We start from the raw sequence: 22,617 nt of genomic DNA, 5'->3' as shown, positions 1-22,617 counted from the left end.
GGAAACATAAGAACCCGGAAGTTGCTGAGGCCGCGAACCGACTTTCGCGCCAACCGCGCGGAGGCGCCCGCCTCTTCCGGAGGCAGTGACGCAATCCGCAGTTGCGGGAGGAGGGCGGAGATGTTTAAAGTCGTGGTGGCGGTCGGATCCGTGCTGTTGCAAGCTCGGTTACGGGTTACCGGGATTTAGGGCTTTGGCTGGGGTGGGTGCGGGGGGGGGGGGCGGGGTGGGCGGCGCTGGGCTCCCCCGGGCTCCCCCGGGAGTTGACAGACTGCTCACTGGAAGACCTGACACATCGAAAAAATAAAGCCCTGGGGAAAAGAGGGTTTCCTTAATCAGTATTTTACACCTGCCGTATGCCAGGCAGTGCGCGTTAAACCATGCATTATGGTTCAAAACAACTCTATGAGGCAAATAGTGATATCTCCGTTTTACAGATATGAAAACGGAAGCTTAGATCAATTAAATGAGGTAAGGTCTCACAGTAAGTGGTAGAATTAAACTGCATCAGAGTCTTTTTGATTCTACGGACAAGGTCTTTTTTTTTCCCTTCAGTGTTGCAGGAATATAAGCACCACCTACCCCAGCAAAATGACGTGAAGGGAAGAAAGATGTCAGGATGACTTGAACTACACACCTAGTGCAAAGAGGTCTTTGAGATCTTCAGTGTGCACGCCTCCCCTCTGCCTCCTTCAATTAACCCCTCACTTTCTCTAACTCCTGGAGTGTTGGGGATACTCTGGAGTGGACCGTAACGTCCAAATGGCAAAGGTCAGTGGGAGAGGAGTAAAATGGAACTGCAGCATCTTGCCTTGTTGATAACAAAACAAAAGTGCTTAATTCTTTGCTCTTGAGATTGAGAAGCTCATAACTTTAGGTTAAGTAATATGAGAGTTTAATACCATGTATCTGATTTTCTTTCTTTTTCTTTTTTTTTTTATTTGAAAGAAAGAGTGAGCGCAGGCAGGAGGGAGGGAGGGAGGGAGATGGAGAAAGAATCTTAAGCGGGCACCATGCCCGGCACAGAATCCGATGTGAGTTTCAAAGTTTCAATCTCACCAACCATGAGACCATGACCTGAGTGGAATACAAGAGTCAGCACCTAATGGACTGAGCCACCCAGTCACCCCTTCTTTTTATTTTTAGTGCCTAATGATGGCAGTAAGCAGCTTGGGCCTAATTATGCAAATAAACCTGTGGAATGTCAGAATCAGTAAAGCTGGAGCTCAAAGGTAAAGGCCATTGTTGGGGGAGAGGGTGAGGAAAGCCTTAAAAATAAACAAAATTAAAAAAGAAAAGAAAATTTCCTCGAGTTGTAAATGCAGCAGCAGTAGCCACCACAGCTAAATGGTTAAGGAGCAAATCCATCATGAAGCTGTAGCAATAATTACTGTGCATACGGTTCCTTACAGTCAACAAAGGACTCCTGCCCGCACTGTTCCTGTTTACCCTTCTCAGTGGTCCTCTAGGATGTGGGCATCGTTATCCCGTGTTGTACACGTGGGGAAAGTGAGGCTCGGGGTCCAGGGAGTGCCTGCACCTGGGCTGGAGAAGAGGTGGTGTGACTGGAATCCTCTCGCCCTTCTCGGCACACCACCCTGCTCCTTGTCACATGCTGCCTGCCCATTTCTGCACCAGGAGGCAGGAGTGTGTTCCTGGCACTTCGGGGCTGAGTGGAGGCCTGGAGAGAGGAGGAGAGTCATACATGCTCTAATGAAGAAGAGGAGGAAGATGAGCTCCACCCTTTAGCTTTTGGCCGGCTGATTTTAACAGCAGAGGAGCTGACCTCATCTTAGAGAAGACCAGGTGACAAGGTTGCCCATCAGTATCTCTACCTGGGCAGAGAGGGTCTGTACCTGTCCCTGAAGTACCTACTCATGGAAACTGGAGCAGTATTTCTTATTCTAGTGTAGTGCCTGGACCAGCTGCATCAGCATCAATCGGGAATTTGTTGGAAATGCAAATTCTTGGGCCTAGCCTTGGACCTGCTGAGTCAGGCCTTCTGCGTGTGGGTCCTAGCATTCCATTTTAACAGATCCTCCTGCTGATTCTGATGCACGCTAAAGTTTGCCTGAACAGCATCTCTGAGGCAAGGATGAAAGTGGTGATATCAGTCGTGGTTCATGAAAGTTTAGTGAAAATGGGGAACCCAAGAGATGTGCCCGCAGGCAGCTGCCTCAGAAGACGGGGCTCAGAATTACCTTTCCCCTCACTTCTCTGGCATTCAGGGTCACCTTCGTGTTTCTTTGGCACTTATGTCACCTAGAGTCAGACACTCTAAGCCCTGCTTGGAGTAGGATTAAAAGGAACTTGATATTTAACTGTTTGTAGAATGAAAAAACAAGAAACAAATATGACAAGATAGTGACTTAAAATATGGATGGAGAGAATATCAGTATTTCTTGTTATATTTTGCTACATTGATAAGATTTCTGAAAATTAAAAAATAAACTAAAAATATGCATTTTTGACTGATAGGATTTAATTTTTAAGTTTCTAATGCTATAAATGGATAAATTTAGGAATTATAACCTAAAATGAGATTAGTAAATGATCTTTATTGCTGCAGAAATCACCTTTGCAGTGGCAGAACGTTTGTTTAAACTGTTGTATTCAATAGCCTACAAAGTAGAGCATAAGCATATTGAGTCTGCTGAGCTGCAGGGACGAGGAGGTAGAATAGAATGTTAGTGGCATATGTTGCTACTGGCTGCATTTAATTAGGTACTAGAACAAAGAGACAAACTCAGAGAAGAATTGGATTGTTTGCATGCAAAAAACAAAAGGGAATTTAAAAATCAAAAAGTACAGGGTTGTGTGAGGTTGGAAAAGCTGACAACATCCAGGCCCTAAAGACAAGAGATGAACCTGAGAGGTTTTGCATGACAAGGATCCATTACAGCCTATCCATGTGGGAAAGGTCTAGAGAGGGTGGTCACCCCCCTCAACCTGGTGAGGTACCATCAGCTGAGAGAGAGAGGTGTGCGCCAAGATATCAGTCATGCTGGAAAATTAGTCTAGGACAGAACTGTGTGTGTGGCTGCCACTGTAGGCCGACAGCTCTGCCATGACTTCCGGGAATCCTTGCACGTACCTATGTAGGGAACGGGTTGGAACTGCAGCATATCTGAGGCTCAGACAGACACCTTGTGATCCTGCTGGAACATGAGAAGATGGGGGGCCCTAAGGAGCTGCGAGCTCAGAGACCACCTTCCACCTGTCTTCCTGCCTCCCCTTGCAGGCCGTGATCAGGTAGTTTCTCACGGCCTCCCAGATTCTGATGATGTACAGGGCTTTCTGCACGTACCATCCCCACCGGCTGCCCCAGAACAGAACCACTTAGCTGCTGTTCGGATTTGGCTCCTCACTGGTGGGGTTCCCACAACTCAGGTTGCAGTCCTCAGCCCTTTTGTTTCAGTGTCATCCCTTTTGGTGTGTGGGACAAGGGCCTGGGGAGCTGGCACCTTTGCTTCTTTACTCTGTGGAAGTAGTCGATGATCTAAAAGTGTCTCATGTGTCTTTACCAGGCTAATCAATAAGGCCTTCTCCTTGCCCTGTATGCGGGAGGCTGATGACTAACACATGAAACTGATTGGAAGCAAATATAAAGGTTACTAAGGTTTTGAGATAATTGCTTTGGAGAAGGCAGCCAGAAATCTGGAGGACTCAAACTTTGACACGATCTTCAAGCTTGCACAATAGGAAATGGATGAAAAGTCAGCCCCTAAGGAGTACAACCTCCTCAATACCCAATCCAGATGTGGCTGGAGAGGATAACAAGGAAGGAAGACCCTCCCAGAGGGAGATGCCATTGAGGCATCATGGAAGGCGATGAAGAAAAAAATACTTTCGGAAAGCAGAATCTGAATCTAATTAGGCAGGGGAATTGCCCAATGCCTGCCCAGTAGAACTTCATAGTTGATACTGATCAGCAACAGCTATAGGGCTCTACTCCTCCCCTTTCTGGAAGTGAGTTTTATTATAGTTACTCTGTTCCTGCTCCACTATCATGCCAGGTAGGTGCTTGGGCAGGGGTGGGCAAGGAGAAGAAAAGACAGATTGTCTTTTCAGTCCGTATGTCATTGGACCATAAGGTAGATTCTTGCAGAGACTGTAGCAGACCTTTAATGCTCCAGACACATTCCTTTGATGCTTAAGCACACTGGGAAACTTCCAAGTGCCAGCATCTGTGTTTGTCTGCATGAAGGCATTCTCTGGTGCCAGGAGTCTGCTTTGCCACCTACACAGGCCACAGGGCGAGATTATGACCCAGGGAAAGAATCCTCAAAGAATGACTTAAACTTTTTCATATCCCACTTTCTCATCCTCTCACCTGGGTTTCTTCACTTACCAAATATAACTTTGGAAAAGTGTTATTTAAGAGTTCGTTTTCTGGGGGAAGTCAAATTAAGACAAAAGACCCAAGACGTGAGTTTCCCTTTCATACCGTGTGTAGTTGCGGGGAAGAAGTTGCCCAGCCAGGGATTGCAATTCTCATCCTCTTTGCATCTAGGTGGGGCCATGTGACTGAGGTATGGCCAACAGAATATAGGTAGAAGTGGTCCACACTTCCCTGTACTGTCTTCCACACTTCCTAGCTCTGGATGTCAACACACAGGGCAGTCTTGGAAGCCATATGCTGAAAACGGCAGAGCCTCTCTCAGACTCAACCTCTGATGGATTCACCAGAGCTGTGCAGGTGAACTCCCTACCCCCACCTCTCTAACAAATCACCACCATGGCTGTCAATTGGTCTTTATTCCATTAAGGTAAACCATTGAGATTTGGAGTTTCATCTTTTATGGCAACGAGTACCAAGTTGACCTAATCAATTCTAAACTTGGCAAAGTTTAAACAAATCATCTTTATTACCACAAAGGCCCTTGGGAAGAGGAAAGAGGAAAATCACTCCAAAGAAAAATGCCAGAAGCCACATGGAGAAGAGCATGGACTATGGAAGCAGGTTTCAATGTTGGCTCTGACATGTATTCTTGTCTGACTTTGGGCAAGTTACTTAACCTCTCTGTGCTTCACTTTCTTCCTGTATGAGATAGGAATAATAATAGCATCTGCCTCATAGGGTTACTATAAATTAATATTTGAAAAGCACTTATCTCAGTGCCCGGTATATAGTTAATGATAAATTTACAAAAGCCTAATTTTCCAAAGGCTGTCTTGAAGTCTTTAAATTAGTCCCACAATATAATTTTCTAAAGTTTTGCTCTGCTACTGTGACAGATTGTGCCAAAGCAATGGAGATAACTTTAGCACTTTGGATGCTCTCCCTTTGCAATACGACTTTGTCCCTGTACATAGGAATTTTTCAGAGTTTGCTCCATGCAGGGGTCAGAAGTTACGTTGGCCCTACTGGATTTGGGCTGTGTTAGCTTTGGGTAGATCATTAACCTTAGGAGAAATGTTCACGCCTTGACTCTTTGGTTTTGGTCCACAGGTCTGCAGAGATTGCTCAATCTACTCTTGAGACAAACATTTATGTGCATTTATTCATCTATTTGATAATTTTTTTTTTGAGCCCTATATACCAGGTATTATTTTCCAAGCTTAGGATTTCTATGTCGAGCAAGGAAAATGAGATGTCTGCCCTTACAGATCCTATTTCCTTTCAAAGGTATGAATAAATGAAGGAGGAGATAGAGCATTTATAAATGAGCCTTACACATATAACCATGAGTGAAAGAAGCCAGACACAACTTTGTACATATTGTATGATTCCATCTCTACCAGGAGAATTGGTTCATGTTGTTAGAAGTCAAGAAAATGTGTATTTTGTGACGGGCACGGAAAGCAACTGGAAAAAGCACCACGGGGCCATCTCTGCTCTGTGAACGTTTTGTTTTCTGATATGGGTGCTGGTTATACGGATGTGTTCACCTGGTGATATTTCATCAAGCTGTACACAGGATGTGTGAAGTTTTACGTATGTTTATTGTACTTCAACAAAAATTGTTAAGACTTTATCTAAACCTTTCCTAAGCAGGGGTCACCGACTTCATGACTGGGCGGTAGTCTGCAGGACCAAGTAGAAGCAGCCCTCAGCCCTTCGCCTGACCGCAGCCTTCAACACCGTCTTTGGGGAAGGGGGAGGGGGTTCCAGAAGGCGTCCGGAGAGGGCGACCTTCCTTTCGCAGGAAGAGTCTGAAGATGCCTGAAAATGGTGTTCAGAACATTGTGTGTCCGTGTGCGCATGCTTTCGTGGGTGGAAGAGTCCCCAGGTTTCATTCTGTGTCCCCATTCCTCTGGACTCTGTGTTTTCTAAACATTTACGAGCTGCATGGCTAGATGAAGGCCCAGGCGTCAGGGAACTTAGATCCTAGTAACTTCCCTGGAACCCGGCCGATCACCTGCCTTCTCCCTCTGTGAAGGCGGCCAGTCCAGCGGGCTCCGAGGTTGCGTCCGCTCACGCCTCCCGCATGCGGACCCCTAACCAGCGAGCTAGGTGCAGTCCAGCAGCTCCGGGAGCTGGGCGGACAGGGTGGCCGCGGGTCGACAGAGCGTGGCTCGAGTTTGCCGCCCTTCAGCCCTGCGGTCGGGGGTGTGGCGAGGACGATCTGCCCAAAAGGTGAACCCTTCATGGGAGGCGGATCCGCTCCCCCCGGGGAGGGGCAGGTAAAGCCTGCCTAAGGGCCCGGAGCCGCGTCAGTGTCGCGTTCCTGCAGCCGACGATGAAGTTCGCCATCTGCTCCCTGCTGTGCGCAGGGACCCTGGGTGAGTGCGCACTGGGAGCCGTGTGGGGGCTGGCCCTCCAGGGCGCGGACCGGGTGCCAGCCTAGGGTCAACCATAGCGGGACTGCCCAGCCTGGGTGTAAGGGGCTCGGAAGCAGCCCAGCGCTGGCTAGTTCCAAAGTGCCTCTGCCGCAGCGGGGGAGAGGTGAACCCAAGCACCTGACAAACTTTTGTAGCATAGGGCAGGAGGCCAAATCCCGCTTGTTGCCCGATGTACTGCTGGATGAGCTAATGATGGTTTTTACATCTTTAAATGACTGAAAGAAAACAAAAAGAACAATAGTTTTGACACACGAAAATTATATGAAATTTAAACTTCAGTGTCCGTAAATAACATTTTTTTGGAACACGATCATGTTCATTCAGGTAAGTATTGTCTATAGCTGCGCTCAGGCTTCCAGGACAGAATTGAGTAGTCGCTACAGAGACCTTATAGCCTACAAAGCCTAAACTATTTTCTCATTAGTCCCTTACAGAAAAGACTTACGACACTTAGCCTAGAAGCCATTGATTCAGTTCCCAGTGAAGGAGATAGGATCAGAAGAGAGAAGGGATTTTCCCCAGGGCTCATGGCTTTGTGTTATTAGTAAGTGAGGGAGGGGCTTAATGTCAGATATGCTTGACATATCAGGTACCTAACCAGAAGGGTTTTCCTGCTTTGAACTGTACATCTCTCATCCTTATCACACAACAGGGAGGTAGAGGATGTATGGGAAAGGCAATCATCCTAAAATAGGATCTGCTTGCGACTCAGTTCTGTGTGACTCTGGGCCATCCCTTGACCTCTCTGAACTGGTTTCCTCATTAGTTCAGTAGGCACTGCTTTTTCACAGCCAACACTGTGAAAGTGAAATGAGATAATGTACCTAATGACAGAGCTCTAGACACAGGTGAGTTGCCACTGGTAAAAATCCTGAACATAAATGTAGCAGGCCCCTTCCTGTGTTGGGGAGGGGGAGCCCAGGGCTCTTGGCTGGGTAACTGTAGGAAGGTAGGCAATGGTACAAAGTCAATGAGCTCATGCATGTGAAAAGCCCTGCATGGATGGACAACTTGGTTCTTCCCAGACTGGTTCTGTCTGTTCTCAGGCTATCTTAAATAACTTCTGGAGAGGTAAGGTATCATACTTGAGGAGAGGGGTAACTTGGGGATGACAGAGGGAGGAAAAGGCAGGAAGGGCAAGGAGTGCCACATAGTGCCACACAGAGGCTCTGCAGGGGCTGGGAAAGGCTGGAAAGGCAGAGTACAGCTGTGTTCCAACTACAGCCACTGGGGACTCAGAGTGAAGCCCCCTAGATGTTCCTTACTTGCTCCTGACCAGGGCTTGTGTTATTTTTTTCTTCCTATATCTCCTTTCCTGGAAATGCCAGGCACTGACCAAAAGGTCATTTTCCCAATCTGGTCTGTATTTACAAACCAGAGGCAAGAGCTGCCTACCTCTCCCATCCCCACCCCCATAGTCCTTCCCAGTGGGCCACTGGATATGAACCAGGCTGGAGTCTAGGATGTTGTCTTTTCAAAGCTCAGTATTCTTTTCCAACAAAAACTCTTCTGATGGGAAATGACAGTAATGCAACCAAAATAGTTTATAATTAAAAAGATCAAAAGAAAGCGGTTTATTATTAGTAGACCTTTGCTTGGAGTGTTGAATTGACAAGTATGTCTTCTGTACCTATCAAGATAATTATGAATTTTTAAATTTTGCAGTATGGTGAATTTTACTGACTGATTTTGCATAGTAAAGAATTTTGTATAGAATTTTGTGTCTGCATTCATGGGGGATATTTGCCAATAGTTTTGTTTTCTTGTAATGTCTTTGTTTGGATTTGATATCAGGTTAATACTGGCCTTAGAAAATTAGTAAGGAGTTTTCCTCTCTTCTCTATTTTATAAAATAGATTGTGCAGCATTGGTATTATTTCTTTCTTAAGTGTTTGATAGGATTCACCAGTATAGTCACTTAGGCCTGGCACTTCCTTTAACATATACTGTAGTGCAAATTTGCTGTTGCCAAATTCCCTCAACATTTGTTTGCCTGAAAAGGTTCATTTTTGCCTCCAGTTCTGAAAGTTATTTTCTTTGGGTATGGATTTCTATGTTAATAGGTTACTTTTATTTTGGCATTTTGTCTATGACTTAATGTGGATTCGAACAAAAAGTCTATGGTATGTATTATCTTTGTTCCTCTATACTTAATTTGTCTCTTTTCTCTGGTGGCTCTAGACTGTGAGTTTATAATTTTCACAACATTTGGGAAAATTCTGGCCAAATATTTCCTCACATTTTTTTCAGGTGCCCCTCCCTCCACCTTTTCCCATAGGACAGACTGCAGTTACATATGTTAGATCACTTGGTATTGTGTGACAAGTCACTGAGGCTCTGTTTATTGGTTTTTCATCCTTTTTCTTTTCTTTTTTTTTTTTTTTTCCCTCCCTGAGCTTCATTTCAGAGAGTTTCAAGTAATATCTTCCGGATTTTTTTTTTTTCTATTGCAGTATGTAATCTGCTGTTAATTTTATTCAGTTAAATGTTCATTTCAGACATTCTTTTTTTTTAAAAAGCTTATTTACTTATTTTGAGAGAGAGCAAGCATGAGCAGTGGGCAGGGCAGAGAGACAAAATCCCAAGCAGTCTCTGCACTGTGTGGAGCCTGACACGGAGTTCGATTCCACAAACTTTGAGATCATGACCTGAGCTGAAATCAAGAGTCAGATGCTTAACTGGCTGTGCCATCCAAGTGCCCCTCAGGTGTTCTGTTTTTTATCTCTAGCAATTCCTTTTGGCTCTTTTTATAGCTTACATTTGTTTCCTCATTACATTCAAACTTCCCTTTGAATCTCTGAGCATACTTATAACACTTAAAATAGCCGTTTTAAAGTTATATTCTGTTACTTTCATCATCCCTTTTACTTCTAGTTCTAATTCTGTTGACTGTTTTCCTCTTGGTTACAGGTTACATTTTCCTGCTTCTTCACCAGCATAGTAATTTTGTTGGTTGCTGGACATTGTGGATTTTACCTTGCTGAGTGTTGGAATTTGGTGTGGTTTTTCAAAAAATTAATTTCATTGTTTTTATTTAAAGATTACATTTTTTTAAGAATAACATTTAAAGAATGTTAAACCTTGTTCTGGCAGGCAGTCATATTATATGCAGATCAGCTTAATTCTTTCAAAACTAGGTTTTAAAATTTTTAGTCTGTGTCTAGAATATTCTTTAATCTAGGGTGGTTTAGCTTACTTCTGGAAACTTTAATAAATGCACTATTTATTCAACAAGATTTTTCTCCATTCTGAATCATGGGAATCTGAGATGATTCCTGACCCTATTCAAGTTCTGGAAAACTGGCTTCTACAATGCTCAAGATGGTATTTAGGCAGAATCTCAAAGGTATGTAGATTCTGGATCTCAATCACCTCTCTCTCTCTCTCTTCTCTCCTTTTTGGCATTCACTACTGTTTGGTAATCTGTGCTACAAATTCTAGTTGCCTTAGCCTTAACTAACAATGATCTCTGTCTCCTCAGCTTGGTAAGCTGATCAGGCTACTTGGTTTTCTTCTCTCTGCTCTGCCATCTGGAAATTTGGTTCAGGAAGAAAGTTAGGGTGATTATAGGACTCATGTTATTTGTTTCCCTTCTCTCAGAAATTATAGTCCTGCACTTCCAATGGTACAATATATTATGTTATGTTATTTTTTTTTCATTCCAGTTAGTTAGCATTCGGTATAATATTAGTTTCAGGTCTACAATATAGTGATTGAATAATTCCTTATATCATCTAGTGCTCATCATGACAAGTGCACTTCTTAATTCACATCATCTATTTAACCCATCCTTCCACCCCATCCCCTCTGGTAACCATCAGATTGTTCTCTATAATTAATTAAGAGTCTGTGTTTTGCTTTGTCTCTCTTATTTTTTCCCTTTGCCCATTTCCTTCCTTAAATTCCATATTTGAGTGAAATTATGTAGTGTTTATCTTTCTCTGATTTATTTCGTTTAGGATTATATTCTCTAGCTCCATGCATGTCATTGCAAATGGCAATATGTCATTCTTTGTTTTTAAATTTTCATTCTTTTCTATAGCTGAGTAATATTCCATTGCTGTCCATTGTTGATGGACACTTGGGCTGCTTCCATATCTTGGTTGTTGTAATTAATTCTGCTATAAATATAGAGGTGCATGTATCCCTTTGAATTAGTGTTCTTGTGTTGTTTGGGTAGATACCCAGTATTATGATTTCTGGAATCTAGGGTAGTTCTATTTTTAACTTTTTGAGGAAACTCTGTACTGTTTTCCACAGTGGTTGTACCAGTTTGCACTTCCATCAATATTGCATGAGTGTTCCTTTTACACCATATTCTTGCCAATACATGTTTCTTGTGTTGTTAATTTTAGCCATTCTGACAGGTGTGATGTGATCTCTCCTTGTAGTTTTGGTTTCCATTTCCCTGATGGTGAGTGATATTGAGCATCTTTTCATCTGTCTGTTGGCCATCTGAATGTCTTCTTCTTTGGAGAAATGTCTGTTCATGTCTTCTGCCCACTTTTAATTAGATTATTTGTTTTTGAGGTGTTAAGTTTTTATAACCTCTTTATATATTTTGGATACTAACCCTTTATTGGAGATGTTTTGGTTGTTATTTCTCATCTCTCATTTGTGATTTTATTTATTTGAGTCCTTTCTCTTTGTTTCATGATAAGTCTGGCTAGAGGTTTTTGATTTTTTTTTTTTATTTTTTCAAAGAACCAGCTTTTGGTTTCATTGATCTGTTCTATTATTTTTTTAAGTTTCTATAACATTTATTTCTGCTCTAATCTTTATTATTTCCTTCCTTCTGTTTGTTTTTGGCTTTGTTTGTTACTCCTTTTTTAGCTCCTTTAGGTACAAGGTTAGATTGTTTATTTGATATTTTTCTTGTTTCTTGAGGTAGGTCTGTACTGCTATAAATTTCATTCTTAGAAACACTTTTGCGCATCCCAGAGGTTTTCATGTACTTAAATTTTTTTTTTTTAATTTCCTGGCTGACCTATTCATTGTTTAGTAACCTGTTATTTAACCTCCATGTATTTGTGTTCTTTCCATATTTTTTCTTGTGGTTAATTTCTAGTTTCATAATATGGTTAGAAAAGATGCATTTGATCTTGAATTGGTTAAGATTTGTTTTGTGGGCTAATATATGATCTATTCAGGAGAGTTCCGTGTGCTTTGAAAAGAATGTGTATTCTGCTGTTTTAGGATGGAAAGTTCTGAATATATCTGTTAAGTTCCATGTGGTCTAATGTGTCCTTCAAAGTCACTGTTTCCTTGTTGATGTTCTGTTTAGATGATCCATCCATTGATGTAAGTGAGGTGTTAAAGTCCCCTATTATTACTGTATTGTCGATTGATTCCTTTATGTTTGTTATTAACTGATTTATGTATTTGGGTGCTTCTATGTTGGGTGTATAAATATTTACAATTGTTATATCTTCTTGTTGGATTATTCCCTTTATTTTTATATAGTGTACTTTTTTGTCTCATTACAGTTTTGGTTTTAAAGTCTATTTTGTCTCATATAAATATTGCTACTCTGGTTTTCTCTTGTCCATTGTCCAATACTTTAAAACTTTTCTTCAAATGGTTTTTTCCACAGTGTGTGTGTGTGTGTGTGTGTGTGTGTGTGTTTTAGTTGTTTAAAGTACTAGAGCAAGTCCCATATCAGTTACCCCTTCATAGGTAGGAGCAAAAGTCCATTCGCCTTTGGTTCTTTTGTTTTATTTCTGTCAAGACTTCCACTTTTCCCCTAATAATACAATTTCATTCGCCCTGTTTTGTACTCACAGTTAAAAAAAATTAGAAGTGCAGAAACTAGTTTTAATTATTTGAACATAAGCAGTGATGACTGAAAATATAAACTTTCAGAAAAGCTTTCCCAAAAAGTACATACCTTTGAAAAAGAAAAACAAACCCTGCAGTTGGATATAGTAGCTCTTTGTATAACTTAACGTGCTTACAAAGCTATTTTCATTTATAGAGTTGTACTGTCTTTACTGTTGCCAGTTTTTTCTAAGCACAAGATGTTTTAGCAATGTACATTAGGAAGCAGAATAAACATGCTTTGAAAGGCTCAAAATGCAAATGAAAACCAATACTCCAAATGTTTCTATTCTGCACAAGGGCACATGGCATCTAGAGTTCCATTCCCTAGCTTGCTCTCCTTCCTTGGGCTGCTGCTCTTAAAGGCTTTTTCAGATAGGGTTGACGGGCTCCATATGTCATTCTTTGTTTCGTATGGGATTCTGTCTAAGGTAATTTGGCATCTCCTGTCCTATTTCTTTTGATGTTTCTTTCTCACAGATACTTAAAAGGCAGTACAGATTTTGGAGTCAACCAGACTTGGGTAGTTCAGATATTAGTTTCTTCTCAAGTTATTTTATGTCCTTGATAGTCTTTTTCTTAAATTTCATCTACAAACAGAAACACTAATATTTAAATGTCAGGAGATTTCTGGACATTAGAGCAGAGTAATGTGGTTGGCACACTGCCTGACATACAGGACTTCATCAAAAACTGGGAGCTGTTCCTGCTGTACTTTCATCTTCTAGATTTTATTTAAAATAACATCTGGCTCAAATACTACAGATTTGTAAACGTCATTTTGCCTTTAAAATAGCCTCTACACTTATTACCTACCTTAAAATGAATAAAACATGTACTGATTTTAGTGCCCCAGCAATTAGTACCATATAAGGTTGGAGTGTCTAATGTCAAAAGAATGACTAAATTAGTAGGCTCAAGATTTCTTCCCATAGGTTTTTCTTTTAGGTTTATTTACTTATTTTGAGAGAGTGAGAGAGCAACAGCAGGGGAGGGGAAGAGAGGGAGAATCCCCTCTACAGGTTCTACACTGGCAGTGCAGACAGAGCCCACTGTGGGGCTCGAACTCATGAACCGTGAGATCATGACCTGAACCAAAATCAAGAGTTAGATGCTTAACAACTAAGCCACCCAGGCACCCTCCCATAAGTTTCTTTTATATTTTTTCTTTTCTGAGGTGACGTTCATTAAAATAAAATTAATCATTTAGAAGTATACAATTCAGTGGCATTTAGTATACTCAGTGTTGTGCAACTACCATCTCTACCTAGTTCCAAAATAGTTTCATCATGCTGAAAGAAAATCCTGTACCATTAAGCAGTCAGTATCCATTCCTCTGTCCCCTAGCTCCTGGCAACCACCAATTTGTTTTGTGTCGCTATAGATTTACCTATTCTAGATATTTCATATAAGTGGAATCATATACTGTGTAGCCTTTTGTGCCTGGCTTCTTTTATTTAACATACTATTTTTGAGGTTCATCCATGTTGTAGCATATAGCAGTACTTCATTCTTTCTATGGCAGAATAATACTTCATTGTATGGATGTGCTATATTTTGTTTATCCATTCATCCATTGATGTACTTTAGGGTTGTTTCTGCCTTTCTTGACCATTGTGAGTAGTGCTACTATGAATATTTGTGTACATGTATTGGAGTACCTGTTTCCAATTCTTTGGGATATATACTGAGGGGTGGGATTTCTGGGTCATGTGATAATTCTGTTTACCTTTTGGGGAGTGCTTTTGGTGTTGTTTCTGCAAGGGGAAAGGCACAATCAGAGAAGCGGGACCTGAAAACTTACGTGAGCCATGCAGCCAAGCCAGTTTTGGTCTATCCCACGCAGGCAACCGTTTGCCTTGTCTTTAACCTCTTCTACCAGCAGAGAAAGATGAATGCTGTGGGTCCCTTACACCTCTGGTGTCTGTCTCCTAGGTCTGTGTCTGGCTGTCCCTGGGAAAACTGTGAGGTGGTGCACTGTCTCAAGTCATGAGGCCAGTAAGTGCTCCGATTTCAGTAACAATATGAAAAAGGTCCTTCCAGCAGATGGTCCTCATGTCACCTGTGTGAAGAGAGCCTCTCACTTAGAGTGCATCAAGACCATTCAGGTAAGTCAAAGCCGCCTAAAGGAGAGTGGAAGAAAAACCTCACACTTCCTTTTTCTGCATTTGTTATTGTTTATTGCTTCAGAACAACTTTCTTCCCACAGAAACTAGACCATGCTTTAGAGGAGAAGGAAATAAGCTAAAGACCTGAAAGTACAGGGACTGTGTATAGAGAAAAATATAGGTGCTCAACATTCATTAATAGCAAAAACAATAATAGTAATTAAACAACTAATAGAGAAGGAGTCAATGAAAATGCCAGCAGTAAAGCTAAGCCAGAATTGCACTGGAAGAGAAATCTATACAGAGTCAGAAATTAACAAGAAGCTGTAGTATCACCATTATTACTTAACATTGTTTTTGGAATTTTCCAGTAATGCAATAAGATACAAAATACACATGAAATAGAAAGAAACAAATAAAATATCAATATTTTCAGATGACTGCATGCCTGGAAAGTATAGGAGAATCAAGAAAAATATTACTATAATGAACTATTGGGACCTCATCAAGATAAAAATCTTCTGTATGGCAAAGGAAACAAAAAACTAAAAGGCGACTGATGCATTGGGAGAAGATATTTGCAAATGACACATCAGTTTAAGGGCTAGCATCCAAAATCTATGAAGAATTTATCAAACTCAACACTGCCCCCTCCCAAATAATCCAGTGAGGAAATGGGCAAAAGACATGAATAGATACTTTTTTACAGAAGACATCCAGATGGCTAGCAGACCCATGAAAAATTGCTCAACATCGCTCATCATCAGGAAAATACAAATCAAAAGCACAATGAAATACCACCTCACACCAGTCAGAATGGCTAAAATTAACAACTCAGGCAATGACAGATGCTGGTGAGGATGTGGAGAAAGAGGAACCCTTTTGCACTGTTGGTGGGAAGGCAAACTGGTGTAGCCACTCTGGAGAACAGTATGGAGGGTCTTCAAAAAATTAAAAATAGAACTACCCTATGACCCAGCAATTGTGCTACTAGGTATTTATTCAAAGGATACAGGTGTGCTGTTTTCAAAAGGGCACATGTACCCCAATGTTTATAGCAGCGCTATCAACAATAGCCAAAGTATGGAAAGAGCCCAAATGTCCATCGATGGATGAATGGATAAAGAAGATGTGATATATGTATATATACATATATAGATACACAATGGAGTATTACTTGGCAATTCAAAATAATGAAATCTTGCCATTTGCAACAACATGGATGGAATTAGTCAGAGAAAGACAAAAATCATATGACTTCACTCATATGAGGACTTTAAGATACAAAACAGATGAACATAAGGAAAGGGAAGCAAAAATAATATAAAAACAGGAAGGAGACAAAACATAAGAGACTCTTAAATATGGATAACAAACTGAGGGTTGCTGGAGGGGTTACAGCTGGGGGGAATGGGCTAAATGGGCAAGGGGCATTAAGGAAGACACTTGTTGGGATGAGCACTGGCTGTTATATGCAGGGGATAAACCACTGGATTCTACTCCTGAAATCATTATCTCACTATATGCTAACTAACCTGGATGTAAATTTGAAAAAAAACAAAACTTAAAACCCAATAAAAATGAGACAACCCAATTTTTTAAATGAGCAAAAGATTTGAACAGACATCCCCTCACATACAGATGGCAAATTAGCACATGAAAACATATCCAAAGTTGTCAGTCATTACAGAAATGCAAATTAAGACACTAACACTACATATCTACTAAACTAGTCAAAATAAAATACACTAATCATAGTAAGTGCTAATAAAGATTTAGAGCAACTGAAACCCTCAGGTAGTTCTGGTGGGAATGCAAAATAGCATATCTAGGAAACAGTTTGGAACTTTCTCCTGAAGTTAAATATATGATTATCATACTACCCTTTTTTGGTATCTACTCCCCCCCACCGGCCAAAATAAAAACATATGTCTACATAAGTATCTGTATGTTAATGTTTACCGTTGCTTTATTCATAATGTTAAAATTAAAAACAACTCAAATGTCCATTAACTGATTAATGAATAAATAAATTGTGGTACAACCATAAAAAAGAAAAATATGACTATAATTATTTGTTAATGAATAAATTAGTTTGTAAATAGATAAATATATCACAATGTTATTTTCATATACAACAGTCATTAGTTGGGGAAAAGTAACCCAAATTTGTAACTCATTTTTATTTAAAATAATATACTATAGGGGCACTTGGGTGGCTCGGTTGAGCGTTCAATTTCAGTTCAGGTCATGATCTCACAGTTCGTGGGTTTGAGCCCCACACTAGGCTCTGTGCTGACAGCATAGAGCTTGCTTAGGATTCTTTGTCCCTTTCTCTCTGCATCTCCCCTACTTGTGTACTCTCTCTCTTTCTCAAAAATAAATAAACATTAAAAAATTTTAAATAGTACACTATAATTCTGTTATGCTGTAATATATTCTATTATAACAGAAAAATGTTTCAGAAAAAAAATCATATGACAGGTCTCCAAGATTGTAACAAATATGATACAAAGGTCTAGGATAAATGACAATATTTATTAATAAATTAAAACATATGACATATTCCTAGATGGGAAGACTAAATATCAAATAGTTGCATGTTTCCCCAAAGTTAACTAATAAGTTTAATATAATTTTCATCACAGTATAGTCCTTTTAAAAGAGTCAAATAATTATAAAATCTTAAGAAAAAGCACATGGATAAGAATATAAATAGTATTTTAAAAAAGAAAATTAGCAAGGGAGTGGTGGAGGCCTACCTGAAAGTATAAAATATTTAAATAGCAGTGTTACAAAGACCAGGGTCCTGGTGCAGATGTTAGGAGGACTGAAAGCAAACAAAATTAACACATATTCACAGCTTGCTATATATACATTCATCTACCTAGTTGTCTACATGATTAAAAAAAAAAAAGCCAGTTACTACAAATGTGAATTGATAAATCAATTCAAAAAATGATTTCATTTGGTTAAGTGTCCAACTCTTGATTTCAGCTCAGGTCATGATCTCATGGTTGTGAGATTGAGCCCCGTGTCAGGCTCTGTGCCGTGCATGGAGCCTGCTTAAGATTCTCTCTCTCCTTCTCTCTCTGCCCCTCCCCTACTCATTCTCTTTCAAAAAAAAAAAAAAAAAGGTTTCTATGAAGAGTTGAGAAATGATCCACCTCACATCTGAGGAGAGGCTGTGAGGTTTCTGCTTCTCACAAGAAGGAAGGAGTCCTAGGCTGACAGATACTTGGAGAATCCAGATCTGTGAATGCAAACCATAGCTTCTTATGGATGGAAATATTCAACAATTCACTCACTCACTTCTCCAACAAATATCTATTAAACACCTACCTGTAGTAGGTACTTCTCTAGGTTCTGAGATTCATCAGGAAAAAGCCAACCAAACAAAAAAATGAAGCTTGCATTCCAAAGGGGAAGAGAAACAATAAACAATGAAAGTTTGTCGGGTGGTCGATTGGGGAGAAGGAAAAAGCAATGGGGGTGGGGGACCAGCATTTGTGCATGGAGTGGTAGTATTGTGGTTGGAGAGAGCCTTGCTGAGGTGACATTTCAGTGGACATTAAGGAGGGAATGAAGTCTGACCTATGCAGGTATCTATGGGTCAAGTGTCCCCGGCAGAGGGCTAGCTTAGGGGCTCCATTCATGGTCTGGTCTCTTCTCTTTCAGGCAAATGAAGCAGATGCTGTGACTGTCGAAGGAGGTTTGGTGTTTGAGGCAGGCCAGCTCCCCTTTAACCTGAAGCCTATTGTGGCAGAATTCTTTGGGTCGAAAGATGGTGTGTTCTCCCTGGGGCCCCAGGTCTCTAGTCTGATGCTGCAACCGTTGGGGGAGGCAGGGTCTCTGTCAGCATTATACCTTTGGATTGAAGGATTCTGTCATCTACACTGACCTACGAGGGCTAGAATGTTGACTCTCCCAGGGAAGTTGTGAACTGTATGCATCCTGATGGAAATGCCCTTGGTACTGCTGGATAAGAGGGGTCAGTGCTGTCCAGAGTCCATCACCTACCCAGTGGGGTTGCACCATTGGGAGGCCCATCTCTCGAGATACACAGTTCTGGACAGCCTCTTGCCTGTGCTAATTCCCCTGAAGTTGCTACAGAACGTGGGCCTGTGAAAGACGTGAGGAGAAGTTTTGGGGGAGTTGACGAATGAGGCTTTGCCTCCTCCCCATACTTGTTCATAAATGTCATCAGTAGGTGTGTGAGCACAGCCCACCTCTACCTGACTCCAGCAACTTTCAGGGCCCTGGGAAAAGCCTGGAGTCACCCCTGCATCCTTCCTCTCACACCTTTTCCATTGTGTCTGGGCTGCAGGCAGAGAAGCAGAGAAAGGAGAAAAGCCTTTGGAGAGAAACAGTAACATCACAATGACTGGGAGCTGAAGGTCTCCCTAAGAAGGCCCTGCAGGCCTTATAGTAGCTGGTGGCCCCCATCCCCATGTCTCCACTGACTGGGAGGGGCTGGCAGAAAAGAACTGGTGTTCATTGCCCTGAAAAGGGACTTTTCCCCCCTCCTGTGAATCAAAGGCTAATTTTTTCCTTTTCTACCTGTTCACCAGGGGATGGTGCAGGTCCTAGGATTCCCTGAAGTTGCCCATTGCACGCACTCTGGAAGATTAGTTAGCAACAATGTGGGATGTTCCTTTGATCCATCTTTCTCTCTGTTCCTTTGCAGATCCACAAACCTACCATTATGCCGTAGCTGTGGTGAAGAAGGACAGTAACTTCCAGCTGAACCAGCTCCAAGGCAAGAAGTCTTGCCATACAGGCCTAGGATGGTCTGCTGGGTGGAACATCCCCATTGGGGTACTTCTTCCTTCTGACTCTGTTGAAGAAGGTAAGTCTGCTAGGGCTGGGTGCCCTCAGGCAGGTCTCCTACTACAGTCATCCATATTGATTGTGTTGGGGCCATATAATCACTATCAGGCGTTGAGTATCATTACAAGTTGAGGAAAGGACAGCCTGCTTTAAATGTGACTAGCTTGGGACCTGGCAGCTGAGTCTTCTCTCAGCAAAAGTGCCTTGGTCTCTGAGCTTCTGACAACCCCACATTCATTGTAACCCCAGCAGTTTGGCTTGACAAGGGCCGTCCCTGAGGCTCATGAGAAAGGGGAACTCCCTGCCAGCTTCCCAGGAAGGCTCACTAGGGATTATAGACACACCACCAGCAGTCAGGCCTCAGTGCCTGGGGTGAGGGCTTGGGATGGGGGCAAGAAGGGAGGAGTGGACTGAAGCCAAGATTTTTTGTGTGCTTCTTGCTCAGTTATGATAAGCCAAGGGAGCCTAGGGTGCCTCATTAGCCCTTGAAAGATGACAGACAAATCTTTCTGTGCTTTTGATCCCTGCCAACTCGGCAGCATCCATGTTTTGCCTGTAATAGGAACAAGGGGCTTCTGGGGTGAGATGGAGTGCTACAGCTGGAGCCACAGCTCTGGCCATGTTTGCCCTTTCTTGGGGTCTCTCTTGCCTCAGTGTCTGACACTACTGGAATCTGTCTCAAAAGTTATGACTGTTGGCATACCTCTACCAACCACAAGGCAAATTACCCAACTCCCTCCCATGGATTCCTGGAAGAGGAGTTCCCGTCAACGACCATAGTGCCTGGATCCAAAGGGGAGAAGGGTGGGTGGGACCATGTCCTGAGGTAAGGAAGGGCTGTCAGACCTCCTGCAGTGTTTAGAGTTCTGCCTGCCACACCTAGAGCCTCTAAGGTGGTGAGTTAACAAGGCCCCTTGGTTCAGTGTAGGTACGTGGCTCTCATGGCCTGCAGAGGACATGCTAGGAGCCGCAGGCCCACGCCTTAGTGTGATGTCTGAACAAATGGGGACCCCGGTCCATCCACTTCCTTGGCCCTGGGCACTGTTGGCCACCTCTGGACATCTGCTTCCTCAGGACAGTCCTGAGAAGTGTGTACAATCTCCTGGGCTCTCACATAGGGTCACTTATTCACACACATGCACAACCCAGAAGCCCCCAACCAGTTGATGCCCTGAGGTCTATATGTCTGTGTTGAGCAGCCACAGCAGAAATGGTCAAGTTCTTCTTAAGCAGCTGTGTGCCCTGTGCGGACAGGACAGCATTCCCCAGTCTGTGTCAACTGTGTGTGGGGAAAGGAAAAGACAAGTGTGCCTGCTCCTTCGAGGAACCATACTTTGGCTACTCAGGTGCCTTCAGGTGAGTGAGGGGCCCCCTCTTCTCCTCACCCTGATGATGGGGAAACTAAGGCACCAGCAGCAGACAGGGCCTGCCCAGACCACCTGGGCTGTCAGTGTGAAACCCAGGGTCCTGAGTGCCTCCCATGGCCCAGCCTCACTCCTAACCATCCTGAAGAGTAGTCTTCTGTGTGGGAGCCCCTCTATACTCCCCAGTGCCTGGGCTCTATGTGCTACCCTCCTGGACCAGGGAGGGCTGAGGGGCCAGACCCATTTCTGGGTCTCTGGGATCCAAGGACACAGGCTTGGGCTTCCAGCTGGGCCAAAGGCCAAGACCTCTCCCCATGTCAGGGACATGTGGCCACCTTTCCCCACCTCCCTCTCAGCCTCTGCTGTCTTTAAGAGAAATGGCTACTGGCCAAAACCAGAACAAACTCACCAGGAATCCAAGGCTATCCTGAGTTTTTATCCTCCATGTATTAGGCTTGAAGACTTTATTAAAAATTAATAATAATAAATCACTTTAAGTTGCCTTTGAAGAGAAAGGTGAGGGTCCTTCCTTCACACCATCCCTCCCTAGAGTCGACTGGGTTGTGGCTTACAGAGCCTCTGCCTACTTCAGACCCAGGATGGCTGTGGAGGTTCAAAATCCCCTCAGACAAGGCCATTGCCTCTGTGGGGACACTTTGAAGTCTGAGAAACTATGGGCAAAGTCCCATGAGCCAGTGGCCAGGGCAGAGCCTCAGGGGGGGTTGCCAGGGCAAGGGCGAGCCCAAGTCATGGACAGTGGCCTGACTATTGCTGTCCTGTTCCTCAGGTGTCTTCAGGATGGTGCGGGGGAAGTGGCCTTCGTGAGGCATATAACAGTGTTTGGTAAGTGCTGAATGGAGGGAGAATCATGTGAGCCATACCCTGGCCAGGGGAACTGGTTCTTGCCTGAAAATTTCCTTACATCTAGAGATGAGTGATGACAAGACTGTTAATGATAGAGGAGAACTTCTATATAAAAATCATTTCTGTTATTTGTACTTTGTTTAGTGTTCAATTTGTTCAGTTTGTAAATCTACTAAGCAAATTGAAACAGTATTTACCAATTAATAAAACAAGTTGTAATAATTCAATTCTCTTAGCCACTGCAATATCCATTTCAAATGTAATCACATTCTCCTGAATTCTTCAGTATAAAATGGCTCTGTAGTGCTTCAAACTCCTTAAACACACACACACAAATTATTATAATGATTTCAGAACTTATTAGCACATCTACAATTAGATGTGTTACAAAAGCATGATTACTGTGGACAAAAATATATTTCTTTTGTGTTTCTATATTAAAAAACTGTTTTCAGAGTTTGGGGCAATTTATCAGAAACAAACAAAAAAACCCAAAATAGTATTTCAGGCAAATTGAAGTTACAGAATCTGGGTTTTGTTTTGTAACCAATTAAATTTCTATCAGGTACAGAATACACTTGTATTACCCAAGATGTTTAAACCAAATGAATATTCAGTATGTTAGGTTCATTTTTAAGATAAATGTCTGCTACCTCAAAGGAAATTTTAAGTTCTCACTTTTTACAGAGTTCCTTACAACATACTGTCTTCCTGTAGCATGAAAGAGGAGTTCAAGGTTCTTTGTTGCTTTGTTCAGCCATTCATAATTCACAGTCCCCTCATTATTACACACTGACCTGCTTTGTTAGCATTTTGGCAATTGGTGCATGTCTTATTACCAGTAAATT

At 42.2% G+C, this 22,617-nt stretch overlaps 1 protein-coding gene across 1 annotated transcript in view; it reads left to right on the top strand.

The window, feature by feature from the left end:
• Window positions 1-6,663: 6,663 nt before the first annotated feature.
• LOC120239521 (inhibitor of carbonic anhydrase-like) overlaps window positions 6,664-22,617 on the top strand; it is a 41,251-nt gene continuing 25,297 nt past the window's right edge. Inside the window, exons 1-6 of the mRNA XM_039243838.1 lie at window positions 6,664-6,726; window positions 14,539-14,711; window positions 18,390-18,498; window positions 19,399-19,560; window positions 20,741-20,897; window positions 21,693-21,748. Coding sequence (XP_039099769.1) covers window positions 6,684-6,726; window positions 14,539-14,711; window positions 18,390-18,498; window positions 19,399-19,560; window positions 20,741-20,897; window positions 21,693-21,748 — 700 coding nt within the window. The 5' untranslated portion in view covers window positions 6,664-6,683. The remainder of the gene's footprint in view (window positions 6,727-14,538; window positions 14,712-18,389; window positions 18,499-19,398; window positions 19,561-20,740; window positions 20,898-21,692; window positions 21,749-22,617) is intronic.

Source organism: Hyaena hyaena, unplaced genomic scaffold, assembly GCF_003009895.1.
Source record: "Hyaena hyaena isolate Hyena2069 unplaced genomic scaffold, ASM300989v1 scaffold_234, whole genome shotgun sequence".
NCBI classification, from domain to species: Eukaryota; Metazoa; Chordata; class Mammalia; order Carnivora; family Hyaenidae; genus Hyaena; species Hyaena hyaena.
This window is presented reverse-complemented; position numbering and strand designations above follow the sequence as displayed.